This window comes from Grammomys surdaster, unplaced genomic scaffold (genome assembly GCF_004785775.1).
Source record: "Grammomys surdaster isolate TR1022 unplaced genomic scaffold, NIH_TR_1.0 61, whole genome shotgun sequence".
NCBI lineage: Eukaryota > Metazoa > Chordata > Mammalia > Rodentia > Muridae > Grammomys > Grammomys surdaster.
Genome location: NW_021604563.1, coordinates 4,617,115 through 4,643,438, shown reverse-complemented (window position 1 = coordinate 4,643,438; position 26,324 = coordinate 4,617,115). Strand labels below are relative to the sequence as shown.

The window sequence follows — 26,324 nt, the reverse complement described above, 5'->3', positions numbered from 1 at the left end:
TTGTTGCCTCTACTCATTTGAGCATTGTCTTTAAAGCATCTCCAAATTATTTTATATAATAGACTGTGTTCAACTTCTTAATTTTAAGTATCCAGCTATGTTTGTATATATTACATATGAAGTATTTAATAGCAGTACATTCTTTCTTATTAAATAATACCATATTCACGTTGATATATTCATCAATTTTGACTGTTACTATTTTTCATGTCCTTAATAATATACTTCTAATTCTATAAAGGTATTGTTTTACAAGTCTGATCATTTTTCTTATGGGAATGTTGTCTGTACTTGAAAGTTATTAATATATATATATTGAGGCTAGAATTTTTTCTGGCAAAAGAACACTAGCTGATGGCAAATTTTGAAATGGTCATGTACACTGGCTTGCACATTCATGTCATATCTGTAATTTAACAGACTCATTCAAGAAAGTAGGACTCTACCCAATAGATAAGCATATATAATAGCCTACTGAGGCTCTACATTTACACATTTTCATATTTTAAAAAGGAGGGGCCAATATTCAAGTAGACATAAAATTTCTAATAACATATTCAATATTTCTTTTAAGGTAACACAAAATATATGACACATATTCAGTTGCCTAAATGTTTATGTTGTTACTCAAACATTCCTACTAATTGAAATACACTGTAATGTTGTTAACAACTTTAGTTTTGTTCATTAAACAAAACCCATTTGACTTTCCTTACTAGATTTGGTACAATAGCCTCATTTGTCCAATAACTTGAGTGTCCAATATTTGGTAAAAAAGCAAAGGAATGTACCATTCAATGTTTTTTTCATTGTTTTAAAAATATAACTTATAATGCAAGGTCTGTTGTAGTCAAGTCAAAATTCATTTGAAATATTTTTCTTTTCTCAAACTTTTTCCTCAATATTTTTAGTTCATTTGTCTTTTTTATATATGATTAACATTTTTGTTTAATTTGGTATTTTCCCTGAGATTCCTTGCAGTCAACTCTTCTGGATGTCTACTTTCCTCAGTTTAATTGTCCAGGTTCTCTTCATGGATTAGTCAGTTGCCCTACATCTCAGCAGTGTTTTCTAAAACTCTAATTCCATAATAATGTGTGGAATATCTTGTAACACGCATTTTATTGACTTCTGGTTTATAATTACAAAATTAAAGCTTTTCTTTTTCTTTTCTTTTCTTAATAATAGCAATTCAAATAATGGTAAAAACGTTTCAACTATCTATTTATGAAATATTTTATTTCAAAAACAACATACATATATTCATTATTATACAATATATATTAGCCACTGTATCATAGCGTTTTCTAGTTAATATTGGTTCATCTAAATAAATTTTCATATTTAATTAACTTGTCTAAGTTATGTATTTCAGTATCTTACATACTTTGTGTAACTTTATCTTGATAAAATCCATGGAAAGAATGCAAGTTAACAGTGTTATCTCAAAGTTATGTAATATACTTCCATGGATTTATTTGACTTAGATTTGAGTTTATTTATACCCATGTGGAATTTAGTAATCTTACTATCTGAGGACAACTAGATATGAAGGATGCATTTTGTGACCTTTTCAAAGGATTGTGTGGTTAATCTTTGGGAATTTGCATTTTCCTAAGGCAATTTAAATATGCTTTCATATTGTTCACCAGGGAAAATACACTTAACTGTTGCACCACTGTTAAATTATGTTAGACAACATAATCTTGATTGATAATATTGTTGTTTATAATACAAAGTAATAACCATCATAATACATATAGAAATATTTGCATTTGTTATTTTATCATATAAAAATGCCTTTGGTGAGTTGTTACCTTCATGTACTAACTAAACATATGTTTATTGAACTTAACTATATAAATGAAATTTACTTTCTCTTTGTAGGTGGCCTGCATGCAGTTCATAAATGCGCTTGTCACTTCTCCATATGATCTTGACTTTCGAATTCATTTGAGGAATGAATTTCTCCGTTGTGGGCTCAAACCAATGCTCCCTGTAAGTTGAATGTATCTACTTATTATGCTACTGAACTTTTAATTTTCTTTACTCTTCAAGTAAAAATAGATTTTGAAGCAGAGAACAAGTTCATCTTTTGCTATTTACTCAAATAAAACATTAGATATGCTGTAAGCCTTCTTTTTTAATATAATGGCTGATTGTTAATTCGATTAATCAGGTGACTTAGACTTAATACCTTTTGATTTAATCAAAAGGGGATTATTTTCTCTTAATTTTGAGAATCCAGACATGAAAGCCAAGTTTTTATTTATTCAATTATTTATTGTGAAAATTCATTTTTCATTTAAATATTTTATAACTTTCTTTTTTATACTTTACATTGAATTCATTTGTAGTTGATATATGTATGCAAATATATTTGTTTATGATATTCAGGTACTTTGCTTAAATATAGTATTCTTATTAGGTTGCTTTAGAAGTTTTTCAAAGAGAAACATTTTCATTTCTTAATTGAATGTGAATCTCAGTTCTAATTACAGTAATGATAAACTATATTTGGAATAGTTTTGTAGTCTCCCTGTGATAATTGAGTACCCTCACTCTGTAAATTCTAGTAGACAGTTTTTACCTTATAACTAGTTTATTATAGATATTTTCTGAATATGACTTTTTAAAAATAATGTTATTATTTATGATTTGAGAATTTCATATAGTGGATTTTATATTCTTTCTCTTTCTCCAGTCCTCCAAAATTATTCCTCATCCCATAACTAGCCATATTTTTTCTTTATCTCTTTGAAACACATACAAAGCAACAAAAACATGGTTTATGCTGTATATAACCAGTATCATTTCATTGACGAAAATTGAGTTTTCCCTCTTCAAGCAGCTCTCAAATGTGAACAGCTTCTTGGATGGGGGTAGATACTTTTTTCTTTAACTATGACATCTCTGCTATGTTCTTCTTCAAATTTCTGATTTCCCAGCCTTAAGAAAATGGAAATCATTGTGTTTCTTGTCCTGAAGTTTTATAAAACATCCTATAGTAATTCACAAATATTTCTCTTAGAAGATCAACATAAATATGCCTCTGCATGGCTCTTAACTGTGAACTGAGAGAATACATCCTCGCTCAGTGAAAGACTGTCAAAATCATATGTAGAGTGGGTTAGGAGTGTTTTTTTTTTTTAAAGATAAACTTCCCTGGTTTATTTCATTAAAAATAAAATCTAGACTGACAGGCCTTTAATATACTGGGGATCAATTCTTTACTCCTATACATTTCTTTATTCTTTGTTACTATTGTCATTTAATTATCAGGATTTAGTAAAGATAACATGGTCATACTTCAGTATGTACTAGATGTTCCTTGTATGTTAACGAGTACATAATTTGCACCAATTAACTATTTTCATGTAAAGACTTATATAGTTATAATCAATATCTTTCTGTATTTACTGAACCTCAAATATATTAATAGGTAAGCATAAACCTGCCAAAATTTTCTTATTTATTTATCCTTATTCTATAGACAACTCAAATAAGAGCAATTCTCTTTTTCTAATATACAGCTTAATAAAAGCAACGAATTAGGCATATTTGAGATTGGCATGTAGATCAAGTTATAATTTTCTAGTAAAATTAATTGGTAGGGAAAATAGTTTAGTCTTTCAGTAGATTTTGAAATCAACCCAATAATTTTATTAGTATAAGTTTTATAGTTAATTATTAGAATCTTCATCACAAATAAATTAATTTTAGAATATTATGTGAACATTTATTTTCATAGTACCTCTATCAGTATAGCTATATTCTTGCTCTTAAATGTAATATAGATTATCTACATTTGATGAATTTGCTCTAGTAGGAGTTTGGTATAAATAAATTGATTTATGTTCTATAGCAAAGTGTTTTTTAAAGATTTATTTATTTATTTCATGTATTGGGTACACTGTCGCTGTCTTCACATACACCAGAAGACAGCATCAGATTCCCCTTACAGACAGTTGTAAGCCACGATGTGTTGCTGGGAAATGAACTCAAGTCCTCCGGAAGAACAGTCATTGCTCTTAACTGCTGAGCCATCTCTCCAGCCCCTATAGCAACTTTAAAAATATATATTTGAGCTTTAAATAATTTAATTCATTTTAAAATTTCTACCTTTTATTTAGGTACACAAATTGCCTATTAAGTAAATCAGGTTATAAAGAACAATGCAACAAAAATAATGTTTGTAAGCAATTGGCATACTTTAAATCCTTTTGAAGTCTATAATAGGATTTAGAATCTTTTGATTATGTACTAAAGTATGATATAGCTGTGTTATATACTTCATATTCATTTTTTTTTACTATGTAGTTTGTTTAAATCATCATATGTTTATTTTCTCAAGTATTTAATATATCTTTCAGACTTTGATATTTGAAAGGAATATTTATCAATATAAATGAATATATGCTTATACATGTATTATTAGGGTTAGAAAATTATTAAGAACACTTACTATGTTTTATATATACACATTCACATATTTTTCTAAATAATGTATATACTTCATTTGTTATTATTTTCCTTGAAAATATTTAATTGTGCATACAATTTTCTGTTTTATAATTAAGTTCTGATACTATTGAAATGCATTTTTTGGTGTTTGAAAGTTTTTTTTGGGTGTGACAACCCTCTGTTCTCACATGTCAATATGACTCATAAGTATTATATAATTCTCTATTCCAATAAATCTCTTTCTCTTGGTAATAGTTCCAAACCAAGTTCTTAGTTTAGAAGAAATAAAGTAGAAATAATTTTATTTTTTATATGATTCATATGAAATTATTTAGAAATATTTAAAATTTACTTTACATGTGTAATATATAAACAATTAGTAAATTCTTAGTATGGAGATTCAAAGAAAGAACATCAAAAATGTTTCGATTTCAGTTGTCCTTCATCAGTAGCCATTATATCCCTTTTCCTCATTGTTCTTCTTGAATAAAAGTAGAAACCAAAATAGAAAAAATATACACATCCGATTTTCTTTGTTTACATAATTTGAAGTACACCTTACTTGCATTTCTTTTTAGAACTCAAGCTCAGCTCTGAACATCATAAAGCCAGTTTGGGTATCACCCTTGAGCATCCACACTTAAGATTATCGATTTGAGTTTTCAAAGCTGCAACTTAATGGACAAATATTAAGAGATATTCCAGGTGATATATATTAAGCCAACAATCTCTAGTGTGGCATGCTTCCAAACTTTTCTTATATTATTATTGAGAAAAATATCATAGGTTTGTAATGCATGTGCTTATGATGTATTACAAAAACAAATCTTTGAGGCCCAAGATGGTATTTTGTGATCAGGCTAAGGGAAAATGAAAAAAAGTTGGCATTGTGACTAGCTATACCTTGATTTTAAAAAAAATCTTAATACCTATTAACTTTAAAATTACAAAATATCATTCATAATAAATTTGTTTATACAATATTTACAGGCCATACTTCGGACTGTTGTGCTTGAATATATCCTTGCATTTGTTCTTCATTAACACAGTTGATCTGTATTTGCTTTATTTTCTTGGTGCCCGAGGCACATGTGAATGTTCTAACTGCATGATTTTCTTTATGATCTCTGATGAGTATGTTTAGTCAAAATGATGACATTGAATTTGGATTGTTAGCAATTAGTCTTGTTATAGAAGTGATTATTAATATTTATTGTTAGTAGTCCCAACACTGGCATGGGAAGAAAACATAAAGTATGGTATAATGTTCTTTCATCTTAAAAAAAAAAAACCTTAGACACATTTCTTTTCTTTTTCTTTCCCTTCTCCTTTACTTCCTTCCTTCCTTCCTTCCTTCCTTCTTTCATTCAGGAAATTAATGTCCTGGGTCAGTATTTGAAATTGCATTTGTGTGCAAATGAATCATATTGCTCTGTCCCTGATAAGTAAGTATGCTAATCTTAAATTGTCATTCATTTGCTGAATTTTATTTTTTATAATAGAGTCTTAAAGAGAAAGAGAATGATGAACTTGATATTCAGTTGAGAGTATTTGAAGAGAACAAAGAAGATGACCTAACTGAATTATCCCACCGTCTCAATGACATTCGAGCTGAAATGGAATATCCTTTGACAAACAAAATACTAATTTTAGTACATGTTGAAAAGCAGGAATTGAGGTGGTTTTTTTCATATTCTTATTAGAATTCTTGTCTATGAACAAAGTTATAACTCTTGTTTCTTTGTATCCAGACTCTACTATGATGCTATATTTCATATACATCCATGCTGAGATGTTATTGAACTATTGAAATCTGTCCAATGACTCACTGTATTTCAGGATATATTATGTTTAGTGGTCTTGAATATACAGGACTCTAAGTGCCTAAGGCAGTATGTCTTACTGATAAGAATAAGGAAATGTTCTTTAGTTCATATGTAACACTAAGAGACATTGTGTATTTTACATGGTACTTTGCTTATAGATACAATTCTCTGGCAAAGAAGGTCTTATTTCTTATCAGATATTTGTGTTCCTTAATGATAGGAAAATTGTTAGATAAAATAGTATCTGTCTATAGCAAAGCAATATTTTAAAAGTACCTATGTCAAATACAACAGCATATAATTTTCTTGTGGCAGCCATCTGAAGTGAAATTTTTTGAGATTTAAGATATGGTTGTTATGGCACTGCCATTTGTTTCACATCCATTACAATCCGTGCTCTTGGGTTCTCTGAATTAGTAAAACACTTCAGAGTCAGAGCTGTGCTTTTCTGCCTCTAATTTTTTCCTTTCTTCTTTCAGAATTTTAAACAAACTGAAACTTTATGTCCCTCCTTAAAACTCCCACAGTAGCCTTATACTTTTTGTATACACTTCTCTCCTTACAAAAAAGTATTAGATATATGTACATACAAGGAATATAAATGGTATTATCATAGAAAATGATATCTAATAATTTCTCTTTCAAGATTAGTAACAGCAATCTGTACCAGCATCACTAATACATAAAAAGTACCCTTTATTTTGTTCAATAGACATACCTTGTATTTATATAATCAGTCATTTGATGTATGCTGTAGCAATTTAGGAGCCTTATGATACTTTAACCCAGTACTGTCATGTAGGATTTAAAGTAGTACATTGTATTTTTAATTCTACTAACCACTTTATGTATTTTTATTGGCTATTTTCTTTATTTACATTTATTTACATTTATTTACATTTCAAATGCTATCCCCTTTCCTGGTCGCCCCCCCTCCAGAAACTCCCTATCCTATCCCCCTTCCCCCTGCTTCTATGAGAGTGCTTCCCGACCCATCCATGTACTCCCAACTCACCACCCTGGCAGTCCCCTACACTGGGGCATTGAGCCTTCTCAGAACCAACAACCTCCCCTCCCATTGATGTCAGATAAGGCCATCCATCATCTGCTACATATGCAGCTGGAGCCATGGGTCCTTCTATGTGTACTCTTTGATTGGTGGTTTAGTCCTTGGATGCTCTAGAGGGTCTTGTTGGTTGATATTGTTCTTCCTATGAGGTTGCAAACCCCTTCAGCTTTCAGCTTTCTCTAACTCCTCCATTGGGGTCCCCATGCTCAGTCCAATTGTTGGCTGCAAGCATTGTCATCTGTATTGGCCAGATGTTGGATTGCATCTTACATTTATTTTAAGTGGACTTTCCTTGTCCTCAGTATATATAATGTGAGCCCACTTTTAAATTGCTTTCTAGATTACTAGTTGCATTTACAAGACTTGTTTTCATATCTCATATAAAAGTGTTTCAATGTCCGTTTGATTTATTTCTTATATATTTTTAAAAAGATAAGCTAGTTTTGTGATCTTTGATAGCTGAGTGATTACATGACATTTCTTTTATCTGATAATAAATATAGAATAGCAGTGTCTCTATTGGAACCAAAGACAGATCAAGGAACTACTTCTTTTTCACTTGATGGCTTTCCAGTTTGAATGGCCCTAGCTATTATCTGAAGTTGGTATAATGAATGATTATATATGAATGATTATAATGAATGTGTTGACACCCAAGTGGTCTTGGAAATTTTTTAGGCTTCTTTCTATTATGACAAGATTAATTTTTTGCTGTAGATGTTTAAATGCTATAAAATGAAATTGAAGCATTAATAACAATAATAGAAACCAAGTGACAGTTTTGATTTTTAAAAATTAGCCAGTTTAGTCCTAACTGTATCAAGATTCTTTGCTGTTTTCCTTTACTCACTTTCTACTGATATGAATGAAGTCTACCATCTTCTCTATAATATGCTGAAAGACACTGCTGCTGAAGGTTACTTATTATCTATTCTTCAACACTTTCTGCTCATCAGAAATGATTACTATATCAGGTAAGATTCATATCTGAGAGGATTACATGTATAATTTGAATTTGATATCAAAAGAAAGTTAACAAAGTAGTAGGGCCAAGGAAATATATGCATTATATGTACATAAAATATAAGAGTTTTACTACTTTTGGCAACATTTTAAAAAAGAATTCATTTATTTTAATTGGGCCAGAAAAGATAGCTGCATACAACTATGGTGCACCCAAGCAAACAGAATTTAAGAAGAAATTAACCTGTCATATATTATTGAGACTGTAATGAATTTTTCTACTTGATACTGGCAACCCAATGGAAATATTGAAACTGTTAGAATTTTTTAATTCTTGCCTGTTTTAAAAAGTAAGCTCTTATCATTTTTTTCATAGTGTTCAGTAAAATGTGTGATCTTTAAATTTAGGAAAATATTATTGTATATATTTTAATTTTTGTCCAATGATACTATTTTTCAAATAAATGTATATGATAATAACTAAGAGGTCAGGTTTAGAATAGATAATAATGTCTATATATAAAACTTAGAAACATAAAATAAAGTGCTTATGAGTGACTGAAATTTTCTATAAGCTCATGACCATGGTCTTAAGGTTAATGACAGTTCAAGCTATTCATAGTTGCTTTATACTCTTATTATGGCATACTATGTTCTTTGATTTCTCAAATCTTGCTATAAGAATTTTAAAAGGAACACTTCCAGAATGTACTGGCAATAAAAATTGACAGTTCTAAAATAGCATAAGGTGATTTTTTTTTCCTTCAGGCTAATACAGTGATTTGATCAACAATATGATATTGAGGAGACAGAAAAATGTTGAAAGAACTAATCCATGTGTTCTTAAGAAAACACTATCAACAGTAATACTTAATAGTGGAAATACAGTGGTTATGATTATTCAGGTGCATGGGAACATGATTTGTACAGAATTATCTGATTAAATATGCAGAAGATTAATTAGAGTCTGATTTTATTCATTTTCAAGTTTTTAGAAGTTGACAAGCTATATTTAGAGATGTTTATATCATAATTTGTATTATGTAATATCTCTCTGAAATACTGTTGAATTTATTAGCCCATGACAATTTATCTTCTGCAATTTGTCCTGCATTTAATGCAAAATGTTCCTTATTTTTATTTTTCCAGTCAGTGGTCATTTTTAAAGCCAAAATTACCTTGGGAGATTACAGAAAAATGGTTTGTTTTAAAACCTTTGACACATCACACAAATTGCAACTGTAGCTATGCATATTAAATATATATGATTTTATAAGATAGATTTTTTAAGAAATATGCTGCATACATGGGTCTTCACAGTAGTCTGTAACAGAAATGACTCAGCCCAGTTTTGTAAGCTAATGTGACTCTCCTGAATAAATGCTCTGCATTGAGTTCAAGACATTGCTTGCCACCCAAGGCCAAGAAACACATCTTTTTTTTTTTAATTGAAAAGGAGAACTTGTGGTTTTCTATAACTGTTTCTGTGCTCATAGATGTAGGACTAAGGGATCATTCATTTTCATTAACTTTAGGAACAATATCTTAAGTAGATAGAGAAGGTCAATAAGTATTTTTGAACACAAGGATGAATCCCTGCAAACTAGAATATTAAGTCTGTACATACCTTCAGTCAATTACATCACATTCAATTTGGCCCCCTAATGTTCAGAATGCCTTTAAGCCTTAGTCATATTTTCTCTAAAGAAGTGTAAATGTTAGTGGAATTATTTCCTTCTTGGCCCCGGGGGGGAAATAACCTGAGTTCTTTTTGCATTCTGAATCCCTTCATAAAAAAATTGATTGATGCAAGTAGAAAAGTATTCTCAAGCATTTTCTCTTTTTTACAGGCCACAGTATTATAAAATAATCGAGGAGTGTGTTTCACAGATAGTGCTGCACTGCAGTGGCATGGACCCAGACTTCAAGTATAGGCAACGCATAGACTTTGATTTTTCACATCTCATAGGTATGGATTATGCGCTTTACTGTCATTCACGTTTCATGCCTTCTGCCTGAGCACTTTTTAAGTGTAGGTCTCTCACTGAATTTCTATTAGCATCTGGTAATTCATTGTTGCTGTGGCTGTTCAATTGTTATAACTGTTAGTTTTGAGGATCATAAGAATTCTCCTTATAGGCTCTCTTTGAGTTTCAGCAGTACTCAATCAGTTGAAAGTTAGCCACGTACCCCACAGAAAGCCATGATGTTTTAATAGGTGAATACCTTGCATTTTAGAAACATGACTCATGTCCTTTAATTCAGTTCATCCTCACAAAAAGATTCTGGGAATTGTGTGTAGTAGTGTCTATATAGATATGCTACTGTGGTTCTGAAATGTGAGAAAACAATTTTCATGGTAAGTAAATTACCTTACACAGTTAGAGAATATCTAGTAGGGATATTATTTTCTGAACAGTGATGACAAACCCCCATGTTGTAATATGCTATAGCTTTGTAGTTAGGGAATTGTATTTAAAACTAATCACACCATTATTACCTATGTTGATGCATAAATTTGATTAGTTTGAAAGAAAACAAAAACTGTTGAATATCATCTTTATAATACTTTGCATTCTGTGGCAGCAGGCAGAAAAACAATAGCAGTCAGAGATTGAATATTATTTCCATTTCTAAAGGGAATGTATACTTACTGTAGGCAATTGAAAGATTTCTAAAAATGACAGATATCAGCTACAGCAAGATAACTCCCATTCAACAGTATATTTTAAGTAGTTTTTCTTAATGTATGTGTGTGCCAATACAACTACTGCTAAGCTGTGTATTTCGCAGAGCGTTGTGAAGATTTGACCATGTTGACATTGAAATTGAGACTATGCTAATACATGCCATATTATAATCTATCATGATCATTTTAATCTGTGTTCTCTTAAATATTTTGCTGTCGTTACATCTAGATTGGTTTTATATTTTTAAAATTATGACTAAATCAGCTAATAGATCTTTTCCACTACATTTTTTAATAATCAGCTTATTTGAACATTCTTATGTGTAAATTTTAGACATTTACTCATCACCATTTCATAATTAATTGCTATCAGTAGTGGTAGTCATTGATTAGTATTGAGGTATTTTCATTAGAATATACATATGTATACACAAATACACACAAATTTATTAAGTGCTTCAGCATCATCCAGGCTATACAGGTATGCCTATTTGAATAAAACTTGAACCTCAGTATTATAGTCCAGTCTGATTTCAAATTTTTGTATATCTATTATTTTTCTTAGATCATATAAGATTCTTTACTAAAATTCTTTAGTGATGTTCCATTGGAAACCAAAATGAAAATCATCTTCAACTCTACCTTGCATTACCTATATAAAGCCCCTTTAGACAATATCATTTTCCTTTTTGTCTGTAATATTGTAACATTGTTACAATAAAAAAAATTAATACTTGAAGTAGGATAGACGGTTTTAGCAGTTAAGAACACTTCCTGCTTTTGAAGAGGAGCTTAACTTGATTTCCATTACATATATGACAGCTTAGAACCATTTATAACTCTGGTTGGTCCTAAGTCCTCTTCAAGTCTCTGCAACTGTTGGCACAGACATACATGCAGAAAAAACATACATACATATAAAATGAGATAAAATAATTTTTCTTTTATTTATTAACTTATCATGCCAGATTTCCCTCCCCACCGTCCATCTTCTGTTCCCCATCCCATACTTCCCCCCTAACCCCCTGTCTTCAGGACGATGTTCCCACCACCCACCCACTACCCAACCAGGCCTCTAAACTCCCTAGAGCCTCCAGTCTCTTGATGGTTAGGTGCATCTTCTCTGACAGAACCCAGACCCGGCAGTCCTCTCCTGTATATGTGTTGGGGGCCTCATATCAGCTGGTCTATGCTGCCTGGTCAGTGGTCCAGTGTTTGAGAGACCTCGGGTCCAGGTTAATTGAGAATGCTGGTCCTCCTACAGGGTCTCCCTCCTCCTCAACTTCTTCCAGCCTTTCCCTAATTGAACCACAGGGCAGCTCCTGCCCATTGGTTGGGTGTAAGTATCTGCATCTGACTCAGCTGCTTGTTGGGCCTCTTGGAGGGTAGCCATGCTAGGCTCCTATCTGTAAGTACATCATAGCATCAATAATAGTGTCAGCCCTTGGGACCTCCTCTTGAGCTGGACCCCACTTTAGGCCTGTTGCCTGACCTTTTCCTCAGACTCCTCTCCATTTCCATTCCTGCAGTTCTTTCAGATAGGAACAATTATGGGTCAGAGTTTTGACCTCCTCCCTCTTTCTGCTGGAGGTGGCTGAATTTCAATGTATCTGAATTTATGTTGTGGTCTTTGATCCACTTGAACTTGAGCTTTAATTCTTTTACATTTCAGTCGAGAAAACTTGTAACATTTCATAATATAAGCTAATCACTACATAGCAAATGAACAGATACTTAAAGTATGTATGTGTATACTTAAAACATAAATTAACACATTTATATGTTAATATATTATATACATAAAACCATCATTGTATTCAGTATCCTATGTTTCAGCCTTCTTCATTCCTTCTTATGTACTCCAATGCTTTTAATGACACAGCTGCTGGTTTCTCTCATACTGACTTTATTTTAGCTTAGTTTTCTCTCTTTAGGTTCTTTTTCTAAAATATATAGCACATATTTTCTGTGTTTGTTTCCTTTCATGAAGGATAATTTTGAGATTCATTCATGTTGTATTTCATGTATTGATAGTGTATTCCTTTATGTTGTGAAGTAGTAGTCATGTATGAATATAGCATAATTTATATTTCTTGGTGGTCAATTGCATTCTTTCCAGTGTTCAACTGCTGTAATAAAGCTGTTCTGTATCATTTATATAATACTGCAACTCAGAAATAGGATTTCCTTTAGAGAAATATTGGGGTAATGTTCAAAGTTTAGTCTCAGTGGGTATTTTCATCATGTTTATTAACTAGATGTTTATAATTTTAAGGTTTCTTCTCTTTGTACATGATACATTTTGTGTAAAATCAGAAGTTAAATAAAAGATTTTTCCTGTAAAACCTGAACTGAAGAATGTCATTACACTCTTGTCTCCCAGCTTTTTAGGGGATCATTTTGAGATTTTATTATCTTGAACATGGAGTCTTTACCATCTCTCTCTACATAATAGTGTGTAATTTTTAAATGAATTCTGTAGTGTTAAAAGTTGAATCATAATGAAGATTTTCATTACAGTAATAATTACATCAAAGATATTTTTGATAGTTGAGTATTTTTGCTTTAACTCTAAAGAAAGAAACTGTGGTAGTAAATGCACATTGTAGTATTGAATAATCTATATTTAATGAAAATTCATGTAAAAAGTACAGAATCATATACTAGCAGTCAAAATTAGCTGAAGATTCCTTGCCATATATTTCTAATTATTTGTGCTTCACCTGAATAGATGCTTGTGTAAACAAGGCCAAAGTTGAAGAAAGTGAGCAAAAAGCAATGGAATTTTCAAAGAAGGTAAGACTAATAAGATAGTAGTCCTGATTTTTTAAAATAATAATTTAACCATAGTTAAACATAGTTAAACCATAACCACATTCGTTTTTTACATGTCACTGTGTAACTTGTCCTTTCAATTTCGTAGTATTTTATACTACTAGAGTCAAACATTACACAATATTGATTTATTTCCTAATGAGATAAGTTAGTTACTATGAGATATCTTAATGATAAATGAAATAAAATCACCTGTCTGATACTTTACATAGTTAAAATGAAAAAAGAGAAACAAATTCCTTCATTGCTTTCCTTTAGCATTCACTTGTACTACACAGTTTCATGGAGAACTGGGAGAAACTTGGTTTCTTTTTAAAGCTATGACTTTTGAGCTGCTGTTGAAATTTGATGGCTAGAATCTTTTGGTAGCATGTGTGCTAGCATGTATCTCTCTTCATATCGGTCTGAGATAGTATTAAAACAAAAGGCACGGGAAAATAGTGTTAAGCTATCTGACATGAAGACAAGTGCTTATGTTTGCTCAATCCTTTAAAGTTCTGACTTAGCTTGGAGATAAGATCATCACTTTTGTTATAACTCTGAAAATATTAGAGTTATTTCTGGGCATTTGAAGAAATTATTTTTTGATCTTTCATGTCCTAGAATAGATGATAAGAGATTGAGTTAAGCACAATGAGATTGTGTGAAACTCTCATTGGTAAAATGTGTATTTTTGGGAAAAATTTTTCTTTTAAATAACGTGTCCTAAATTTCCATTGAATGTCATAGACTCTCCTTAAATTTGAGTGGAGTATAAAATTGGAGCACATAGTGATGACCTATCTTCTCAATTTCTTGTAATTATTCTGAAATCATCAAGAAATACAGTGATAAGTGCTAACAATGTTAATTGCCAATATTTAGAGTGGATATGTGGCATTATCTATATCCATTATCTCTGAGATACCTTAAACATAAAATAGTTTTTTAACTTTGTTTTTGAGAGTTTTGATATTTGTATAACATGTTTTGATAATATTCACCCCTACCCCTAGTTTTCCAAAATGTTAGATAGTAGTTATAAGATCTAATCTCAACATTTCCACTACTTCCCTTTGACTATAAGCAAGCCACATATTCTCTTTGGACTGTGCTCTTTTCATAATTAAAAAGGGAGTCTAAGATTAGGAAGTTGGAAAAAGACCGGTTCGACTCTTCATAATTAGGTTTGTATCATTCTTCTCCTGCATGGTTACATTTAATGTAATATTAAATTAAAAGCAGAAAAATATGTGCTTGTGTAGATGGCATATTTGAACATCAGTATAGGAGAAATTTACTTTGAGAAAAGAGTTATAATTCTCAATGTAGGCAAGTCATATTGATTGAATAAAAACATATTGAAGGAATTCTATCATTTTTGTTCTGATATTTTTATGTTGTTTTTGTTTGTTTGTTTTCATTTTGGAGACAGAGTTTCATTATGTTCCCCTTCTTGGCCTAGAATTCACTATGTATTCCAGGCTGGCTTTGAACTTGCATTGATCCTACTGTCTCTGCCTCCTAGGTGTGAGGGTTATGAGTATACATTTTTATGTCTGTCTAAGATCCTCATCTTCTCAGTGAATTAGGAAAAGAAGATCATTGAAGGAGCTGTAGATCTCTCCCCTCATGTATTTTTTTTTGTCATTTTGGAATTTAGTTATATTAGGAAAGATTTTTACCAACCTCTATAAGGCATTTTCCAAGACATGAATAAAACTATAACTAAGCAGTGCTTCCGGTTTGATATAAACACTGTCATCCAGTCTACCCAGACATGTTTTTTTCAACCTACCAGAATAGCATTCTATAATAATTTCCTAAGGTAACATCTAGTAGGAGGATGGATATTTATTAATAGGGAATGTGTTTCTCTATCATTTCATACACTTTAAGTACAGTACTGGGTGATAAGATCTATTACTTTTAGAAACAGAAATTATATTGTTGGGATAATCTATATAAATATAAAATAACGAGTTGACATTCACAATAAAAAGTAAATAAAATTTTTAGAAGCAAAACATATATAGTATTCTCTGTAAATATGAGGCTAGCTTGTGTCTACCTGGAATAATCATTGAAGTAGGAGTTCCGACACAGTGTAGTAAATATAAGTACACCTTTTGTAGAGTTAGGACCTTTAGTACCCCATATTTTTACTTCTCTTTTTCTTTCCTCCTTCGTTGTCTTCACTTCCTCGTGTATGTATGTAGATATGTATGTATGTATATATTAAATTATTTATTTATTCTGGGTCCTCTCTTTTTCTCTCTCCTCCTCAACCCCATTCTGTGTACTTGCTAATTTGTGTTTGTTCTGTACATCAGTCAGAGAACGACCTGGAGGATTCCGTTTTCTCTAGCCATCTTATATGATTCAAGAATCTAATTGAGGTTATGCTCTTGTACTTCTACACTCAGAAACATCTTTACTCGCCTCGCTTTCCTCTCTTGCATTGTTTAAAGAGAGTTTTTGTTAACCATATGATACAGAATAGAATTTTGGGCTATATCATAATAGTGTCAGATATTGTGAAATACTGCTTTTTCGATGCTAAGCAATGCAGCAATAATCTCCCAGTTCAATTTGTGTTAATATCCATACTTCTTATCATTGTGAAAACCAAATATTTTTAAAGACTAAATATGTTTAGAAGTTGTAAATGCATTCCATATTTTTGTATTTCACTTTCTACCTAAACTTAAAAGAATGGTGGCAAATCTTTAATAAACAGTATTAATTCTACAATTGAATTTCTTATAACAATCCATTTTTTATTACATGTGAAGAAAGACTACAAATCCATGCATTTTTTCCTCTTTTTTAAATGGAGAATTATACCTGTGTGGATGTTTAATTGTCGGAAGAATAATTAAATATCTTTCTGAGTATCTCTCTAAATTCAGGAAAGCAAAACCTGTTCTACATATTTACTACATAATGTTCAAATCTTTCTCTAACACATATTAGTAACTGAGCATTTATGTTGGTCATTGCAGTTCGATGAAGAATTCACAGCTCGTCAAGAAGCTCAAGCAGAGCTTCAGAAAAGAGATGAAAAAATCAAGGAATTGGAAATAGAAATCCAGCAACTTCGAGCACAGGTAATGAAGCAAAATGCAGACTTGACGTCACACAAATTTGGTGGTAGAAAATTATCTTGTTAGTCAGAAGGAAAAGTGTGATCAGAAACAGACCTTTAGGTTGTTTGTTCACAATTTCACATTTTAGTTGAAATAAGTACAGATTTGATTTTTCCAGGACAGTAAGTCATTTTAATGTTTGGAAATAAATAAGGCTTCATTTGTTCAAACTGCCCTGAATATTTTTACCAGAATACATTATACAAGCCAAACTGTTTGTGACATGAAATTTTCATGATGATGTGAAAAATTGTGTGCATAGTATTTTCTTTCAAAAAGAATATAGAAATGCTCATGAATTTTAATTATCCAAAAGACTTCCTGAGATCTTTAAATCAAGACTGTCTTCAATTCAGAACCTAGACACTTTATTTCTACCTGCGTTCCTTTGCACACATACAAAAATACTTCTTAAGATGTCTATACTTTAGAATTATATATACACTCAACACATTTTGTGGCTTAAAAGAATAATATGGAATTTAAGAGGGTGCCCTTAAATATTTAATATCTAGGAGGTGGTGGCTGATTGACTACATCTCTTTCTAATATTATGCTTAGAAATTGCTTACAAAGTACCTGGTAAGCTGCAAAGTATGCACGGTGGTACCCTTTTTACCCACAGCCCATATATCATTTATGTTCACTATTTGAGTCTTTGTTTTTCCTTCCAGTATTATGTTACTGCTGTCTGAGAACTAGATTTCTCTTATTTTTTCATTCCCCAATGGCGAGATATCTCTGTGTTCTCTCTGCCCTTGGCAGTTTTCTCTGCTTTGTATTTCTTTGCACAAGTGTCCCACTCAGTTTCATATGTTCATATATCACCTTTTATTAGGTGTCAAGTCTTTTGAGTCTATCTTACATTTGCAGCTGTCCCCATAGGCAAGTCTTTTGTATTGAAATCAAACTCAATGTTTTTGATCTTTTCTCTTTCCTTAAACCAGCTTAGTTCCCATTTTTATTTGTTTTAAAATTTAACCACTATTTCCTTAACATTCAAGTTTGAATGTTTTGCTTGACCTTTTCCTGAAAAAGGATGCTAGTTCTTGTTTTATTTAAATTCTTCCTGTGACTTTTTCACCTCTTCATCAAACCAAACTCCTTTTGGGTCTACTTCCATTACATTTTGCCTGAGCTATTATATTTGTCTCCTCTTTTTTCTTCCTGCCTGTAGTCTTTTCCTCCTCAAGTTCACGTTTCATGTCAATGGAGAATTATTCCTCATAGAACATTGTTCCAATTATTATTATCAAAGTATTTATTGTGTATAATGCTTTCATGTTGCATCTGGGATTAAACAAAATCTCCTCATCAGAAATATTAAAAGCTTCTGGCAGGGTCTGCTTTATACTTTACTCTCATTGCAGCCTAGATTCTGACTGTTCTTTTAACTACAACAACCTCTGCTGCTGTTAAATCTCCTTTCATTCCATTAGATCTCTAACTTACTGGCTCTATACTTTTCATTCTGCCAACTTTCTCACATAATGGTTATAGATATTTTAATGATTTTCACAAAGTGTCCCATAGTCTACTAAATTGGTTAAACATTAAGTTCATGGATATTTGCAAAATGTGGTAGGCTGTTAAATAGTGTGAGATATCCTACACTGAAGAATCCTCTCTAACTCATGCCACTTTCCTGACTCATTTGACCATAGTATCTTTTGTTGTTTTCATTTTTATTTTTGAGACAGGGACTCAATTTGTAGTCCTGGCTAGCCTGAAACTCTGTGTGTAGTCCAGGCTGACCTTGCACTTACAGAAAGCCATCTGGATCTGTCTCCTGAGCATGAGTATTAAAGGGATGTATTGCTTTGCTTGCCTGAGTATAGTACCTTCTATGGTTGTTTTGTCTGTTAGAAAAGCTACCTTATGCTAGCACTCATCTCATCATGATGAAGCTTTTTTTGTTTCTCCTTTTTCCTCCTCCTCCCCCTCTTAGTCCTCCTCTCTTTCCTCTTTCTCCTCCTCCTCCTCTTCTTTTTCTTGAGACACTCTCTCACTCTTCGACGCAGGGTGGTGTGAAACTTTCTGTGTAGTCCCGATTGTGCTGTCCTGTCCTAACAAGCCGTAGCAACTGCTATACTGTATTAAACTCCAGTCTGATTGTTTGACTCCTAGTTATTAAATGAAGAAATAAGTAAATAATATGACTTGATATTGAGAGGCTTGTAAAGCAAATATTTACTTGAGTTAAAACCCTATGAACTTGTACTTTTTTTTTTAGGTCCATTTATATGGTGATCAGTACTCCTCCTAATCTATACCTCCAGTCTTATTGACTTTAAGGAATTTGTGGTTGTGATTTTTACAAATGACTTATATTTAATAGAGGAAAAATATTGGCTCCTTTAAAAAATGTTTATTGAATATTTACATTTCCCTTCTGCATTAATTTTTAAGTGAAAAGAGGCAAAATAAATTGTACATCTCAAGTATTCAGACAAACTTCATTTTCCAAAATGCTTGTTGAATAAAGTACCAATTTTCTAAGACTGAATTTCTCTAATAATTTCATTAATCTTACATAAGAGTAAAAATCAGAGTTTTACAGCTTAGTGTAATTTCTCTGGATTTTCTGGAAAGAATTTCATTCTAGGAGTGGCAAGGCATTTTTGAGTATCCAAATATATGTACATTTATTTATATATGTGAACATATAAGCATATACATTTATGCATATGAATAAAATTTGATCATTATATAGGACATAATTCTTCAATCATATCTAATAATAAATGAAAAATTTAAAAATAAATTTTATAAATAAAATTCTTATCACAATTTGGTTAATACTTTTTTATTCTGAAAGGTACTTCATAATATAACTGGGACAGGAAATTGTCCAAGTAGAAATTTTATATTCACCAAGATAAAAAGACTTCTTCCTACTTAAAAAGAAAAAAGTATTTGCCATACCATGAAATTTCAATTAAACAAATGTAATATTTTGATTACAAAAATGTCTGCTAATTGTTACTAATTTCTTTGAAATACTTTCACGTTCATTTTGTAAAGGGAACCATTGTTTCAGTGATGTTTTACAATAAGAGAGTAGTGTAGAAAGAGAACCACATGAAAATATAAATCCTCAGTTTTGGTTTTTTTGTTTGTTTGTTTCTTTTGGTTTTGCTTTTTTTGGTTTTTTTTTGTTTCATTTTGTTTTTTGCTTTTCAAACTTTCATTTTGTCTATAGATTAAATAAAAATAAAATAAAATCCAATCAGAATTTGGATTTGGCAGCTATGCCCCTAAAACATCTTCACCAGCATCTACTATATTGATACTTCTATACAAGCCTACTTGGAAACACACAGCTTCAAGGAGAGTTCAAATCTTTCCATCATATTTTCTGTTTTTGTTCTTTTTCTGATGGTTATTTTACTTATTTACATTTCAAATGTTTCCCCTACTGTTTCACCTCTGCAAACCCTTCAAATTATAACCCCTCCCCTTTGCCTCTGAGAGGGTACTCCTCTCACACTAGGAGGACTTAAGGAGTTGCAGTGGATTGGAACCCCATAGGGAGATCAGCAAAATCAATTAATGGAACCCCTAGAGCTCCCAGGGACTAAGCCACAAACCAAAGAGTATATACATGGATGGGTCCATGGCTCTAGCTACCTATCTAGCAGAGGATGGCCTTATCTGAAATCATCTTGTTTTACACCTTGGTATCTTTGATAATCTGTCTCTCTGTCTGACTGTCTGGTTGTTGTATTTTTGATTATCTGTCTGTCTATCCATCCATCCATCCATTTGTGTATGTATGTATTTATTTATTGGGCTGAGGATCAAACCTAAGGATTCCCCATGTAATGAAAGAACTCTAGTGAATGAGCTATATCCTCAGCCTTGATTTAAGGTTTTTTGCATTTGTTTTCCTCATAAGCATTGAGCGAAAGATGTGATCAAATGTCCTATTTACATTACAAGAAAAAAGGAGTGTTAGATGTAAAATGTTCATATACTTATATTGGTATGCAAATGGATAGAACTTAATATTAACCATTAGTTTTTGAAGACAGTTAAATTAGTGGTACTGCGAAATACTTTCTATAAGCCTAACTGATACCCAAAGGATTTGAATCCATGACCTTGTCATACTTTATTCAAACTGTAATCTTCTAGTCTATGCATTATGCTGTACATTTTTGGCTATATTTATAGTGGAAGCTGTTGTTTCGTTATGTCAGACTTTCCCCCAGAATCGTAGAAACTGCATACTTTCCCTCTCTTAATATATTAGTAGAAACAGTCATTATCTGAATTATACATTATATGTCAAAAATATCTTAATTATAGGTTCTGATAAACTGGATAATCTGGAAAGCTTAAAAAAGGAAATACAGTCTTAAGCCCAGAACACCTAAAGTATATATATGTATATGTATATATATATATATACACATACACACACACACACACACACACACACACACACACACACACTCTTTGTGTTATATTTTCTTATAAGCATTAAACTTGTTTTGTTTCAGGGAACTCCATCTGCAATTCCTGGCCCACCTCCACCACCTCCACTACCAGGTGCAGGACCATGCCCACCACCACCTCCTCTACCACCACCACCACCTCCACTTCCAGGAGTAGTTCCTCCTCCACCCCCACCATTACGTGGGATGCCTGGTGTTCCACCCCCACCACCACCTTTGTTTGGAGTACCTCCTCCACCACCACCCCCTGGAGGAATTCTTCCTCCCCTACCAGGACTAATTGAGCTACCATATGGAATGAAGCAGAAAAAATTATATAAGCCTGAAGTATCCATGAAAAGAATCAACTGGTCCAAGGTAAGACTATATCTTGAGGGCCTTTTTCAGTGATTGACAGTGTCAGAGAAATGGGTTGCTGTGAGTCAGCATCAGGTGGTGTAAAGATGGTGATTACTGGCATTATTGCTTTCCCCTGTGGGTTTACCATTTTATGTTCACCTTGAAATGTATGACCAAGATAACTTACAAATACTTTGAAAAATATACTAGCAACAATGGAAAGTCATGTCGAAAATTATGGCCTGAGGTCAGTATTTCTATTTTGGTCAAGCTTCAAGAATTGCATATATAGCTTGATCATGCTAGCTCTTTTTATCCTGGGAATACTTTTATTCCTGTCCATCATGTGAAAGCTTGTCTTTAACAACATCACCATGTTGGCAGCCAAAGTGCATGGCTTGAACCTGAAAATGAACTCCCAGACAGAGTTATTAAATTAACAGGCTGGCAAGCCAAGGATGAGTAAGATTCTGCACACAGCCTTACCAACCTAAGACATAAGTGCATTGCTTTTGATAATGCATATTCCACGATGGGTAAGGAAGCCATTCTTGTCAGAATGACCTAAGACAGGCTCAGTCTTGTTTATGAAATAAAAAATAAGGGGAAGAGGTGGAGAGCTTTTGGGGCTACTTGGCAAGAATCTGACATTGGCCAAGGACAAGGAAGTAGGCTTCAGACAGGAATATGATATTAGAGTAGAACAAAGAAGTATTTTCAGGCAGGAATCTATTAGGCTAGAACAAAGAATTTTAGGCAGGAATATAAAACTTAGGCTAGAACATGGAAGTAGGCTTTAGACATGAAATGAATTTGGGCTTGGATAGGGTAGTTGGCTCATATATTTTGGTCATCCTGATAAGCCTTTAGAAACAGTGATCATGGGAGTGTTCACTGAATTGGGTTTAATGCCTTGCTTGTTCTTTGACTATTTGTATTTATTGTCTTGTTTGTTCCTTGACTATTTGCATCTATTGTATTGCTAGTTCCTCAACCTAGAACTGATCTTAATACTTGCATTTAATTAAAATGGTATAAAAACAAAAAGGAGGAGAGGGGAATGAGATAGGGGGTGTCTAGGGAGGGGAAATGGGGAAAGAGGATGACATGTGAAATGTAAATAAATAAAATATCCAAATATGATGAAATGAAAATAATATCATAGGTTTATCATTGTAAATATTAAGTATTTTCAATTTTGCAATAGGATTGTTTTTTAATATCATGTTATCTTTGGTACTTTTGTTCTTACAGAATGTTAAGGTTTCCTTTTTTCTTTTGATTTTATACTTTAATATTGTAGGGATACAGGAACTCAAATAAATGGGTGCATAAGACGTTTTTGGGAAGATTAAATGGAAGCAATGAATTTATTGTACATGCATTAAAATTACGCAATAAAATTTAATGCTTGTTATATAAAATATTGTTTTAAAACTAGGTATAAGAATAATATATATAAGTTGAAGAAGAATATACTATACTGTGTTGAGGTTTTTTTCACTAGACATTTTCATATGTAGTGTACTCTTTGCCTTAGGTAGCTTTTCTGTATAACAACAGAATTGTATGTGTTTATCTGAACATGTTTGAGTGTAATTTTATATATTTGAAATTGATTTAGTGGAGAGAGGAACAAAGGTAAGTTGTTGAAAAATTAAATAGGAGGTCACAACACAAAACTTATCAGTGTTATTTTTATGTTAGATTGAGCCTAAAGAATTATCTGAAAACTGTGTTTGGCTAAAAATTAAAGAAGAGAAGTATGAAAATCCAGATCTATTTGCAAAACTGGCCTTGACATTTCCTTCCCAGATGAAAGGTACTTTTTATTTTTACACATTATTAATTCTTGTGCCTGGTATATTGGAATTCATTTCTCTGATAAAATGTGCTAAGGAACTATGAATGTATTGTTGTCTCACAGTAAACAGGTTCAAACATAAATATATTCAAGTTTTAGCTACAGTTTACTCTGTAACCAAAAAACATTCTCATTAGAATTTTGTTTTGCATAAATATAATTAGTTAACTTAAAGTATACATTTTACCATTATTTATTTAATATGTATGCTATACCTAATAAAATAGCTACTTTACTGAGAAACAGGAGATTACTTTGTAAATTTCCCATGTAACATAAATTTGCATCATGGAACACTGATATCTCTGAACTATATGGATGGTAATGGACTAAGACTGGTGTTATACTTTATGTATTTTTAATTGTATATTGTGTATCAACCTTATTTTCCTGGAAATCTCCTAGTTTCTATTATAAGAGTATGTTCTGAATTAATGTTTAAATCTGATCCTCAGAAAATATAGTTGTGGACTTGATGATAGCATTTCTTCTTTAAGATCATACCTTTAACATCTAAGTATGTCACACATGCCATTCCGTTAATATGTAAGACTCACAATGAGTCATTATGGTCTTTTATATTTTATTGATTTTGTCATATTGATTTTTGTAGTTATTGCATATGTGATAATTTAGTCAAATGTAGACATTGCATTGTGTAAATCAGTCTTTACAACTAATAATGGGGAATATTATATATACATATATATAATATTATATTATTATTATTATATTATACATATATATATATATTTAAATGAGTATCTTTGCCATTCATCTGATTCATTATGTCGTTAATTTGGAGAAATATAATGGCAGATAGATCAGGGAGATCTGTAGTGATTAAAGTGTTCAGAAGAACTTTTACATTTAAACAATTATTACATCTTTTATTTTTTTCTTATTTGCTATGGTCATCTTCCAATGTAAAATTTCTCTTTTAGTACCACTTATTAATGCCTATAACAAAGTATCCATATAGTTGTTTTTTTTCAGATGTATATAGGAAACATAAACAAGTCTCTTGTTTAAACTTGTGTCTTCTCCTCAAGATGTCATATTTTGTATATGTAAATATTGCAAAATTTAATAACGAAATTCAAAAGCTGAAAGTTTTCTGATATTATGTATTTTGGATAATTAGATACTCAGTCTTTTTTTTTAAACCTTTGCCCATATTTTTCTTGAGTTTTCTCGCTTTTTTTCTTTGAATATTTTTACGTGAAACATTGCTGTTTGGCATTTGTGTTGAATTCTACGTGAAACATATTTTATAAATTACACCTAGCCTCATTTATACAAATGACTAAGTAAGCCTATATTCTGTATTTTACAAATGAGGATAGTAAGATTAGAAACAGAGGTAGACTGGGGTGTGTGTATGTTCAATAGCATGTGTGTGTGTGTGTGTTTGATTTCTTTTAAAATCAACCCATTTCAATGTAAGTTAATAATGGTAATGCAATGTGTAGCCTACTTGAAAAAGGCTGTTGAACAGAATTACATCTACGTTCCTCAATTATAATAAGAGCAACTTTCACTGACTGAATTACCTCATCCATAATGCGAATAGACTAATGTTTAACTAGGTAGGAAAATGAAATCAGCTTATATATATTTCAGTACCTGGTATCCTCACTGTTTGGTATCTAACAGACACTTAAATGTTCATTAGGTTTTCTCATTTACTTATCCAATGGTGGGTATGTGTGTGTGCTTTTTTTTGTTACTGACAGTTTCTACAAATGTTTGTTTAGTAAGAAAATTTCCTGTCCTTCCATTGGTACTCACTAGAGCTAATCAGTTAGAAAAGAAGTAATGCTCCTGCCAAAACCGAATCAAACCAGAATAAACCAAACAAAATTATTCAAATCATGCACTCACTGCTGTGAAAGCTGCCTCTCACATTCCCTTTAAGTGTAATTCTTCAAATTTCTCTGCAGCATTACTCATTTTTTGTTAATTTTGAGTATTTATGTATATATGAAGTCAATGGAACCCTTTGGCATCATTGATTTATTTCTGAAGGGACGTTTCAGGATCAGTTAAATATCATAGAACATCCTGTACACTGGATGCAATAGACAAAACAAATTATGGTGACCCAACACTGATGCTTTAACTAACCCTCTTAAATATTGATTGTCTTCCTGTTGAAGTTCCTAGTTGAAATTCTTTGACATTCACAGTGCCTTGATTCATTATTTGGTCAATAGATGGCAGGCTTAGTAAGAAATCAGCAGGAGGTTCTGGCTCCAGCAAACTTAAGCTGTCCTGCCCTGGCTCTCACAGCTTTAGGGTACCACTTTCTTCTCCATTCTACTGCTCATGGCAGCTCAATCAGCACCATTCTGGAATGAGCCACCAACATGTTGTTTCTCAGACCTATTTCCAAGGCTGTTAGATTCAGTGTTCCATAACCTTTTGAGAACTACCCCCTAGTGTAAGGCCTTTGGAGAGCGCATGTCTCCATTTTCACTTAATGCGCTATAAAGCATTACTGGTCTGTATTGTCAAGTGAATGTTTAAAAATTCAAAGTAGCTGAGAGTTGCTAAATAGAACAAAGCTTTAATGTACCTATTTTAATATCTATAATATTTAGATTTGTAAATATTTAATATGTAAAAAATTCCACAAAATTATATTTTCTGACTGAACCCCTTATTCTTTGAGTTTTAGGGACTAT

At 31.8% G+C, this 26,324-nt stretch overlaps 1 protein-coding gene across 1 annotated transcript in view; it reads left to right on the top strand.

Moving 5' to 3' along the window:
• The window catches only part of Diaph2 (diaphanous related formin 2), a 658,778-nt gene that overhangs the window by 184,602 nt on the left and 447,852 nt on the right, over nucleotides 1-26,324 (top strand). Inside the window, exons 10-17 of the mRNA XM_028781865.1 lie at nucleotides 1,888-1,998; nucleotides 5,967-6,085; nucleotides 8,217-8,333; nucleotides 10,173-10,291; nucleotides 13,743-13,807; nucleotides 16,831-16,935; nucleotides 21,480-21,791; nucleotides 23,481-23,595. Coding sequence (XP_028637698.1) covers nucleotides 1,888-1,998; nucleotides 5,967-6,085; nucleotides 8,217-8,333; nucleotides 10,173-10,291; nucleotides 13,743-13,807; nucleotides 16,831-16,935; nucleotides 21,480-21,791; nucleotides 23,481-23,595 — 1,063 coding nt within the window. The remainder of the gene's footprint in view (nucleotides 1-1,887; nucleotides 1,999-5,966; nucleotides 6,086-8,216; nucleotides 8,334-10,172; nucleotides 10,292-13,742; nucleotides 13,808-16,830; nucleotides 16,936-21,479; nucleotides 21,792-23,480; nucleotides 23,596-26,324) is intronic.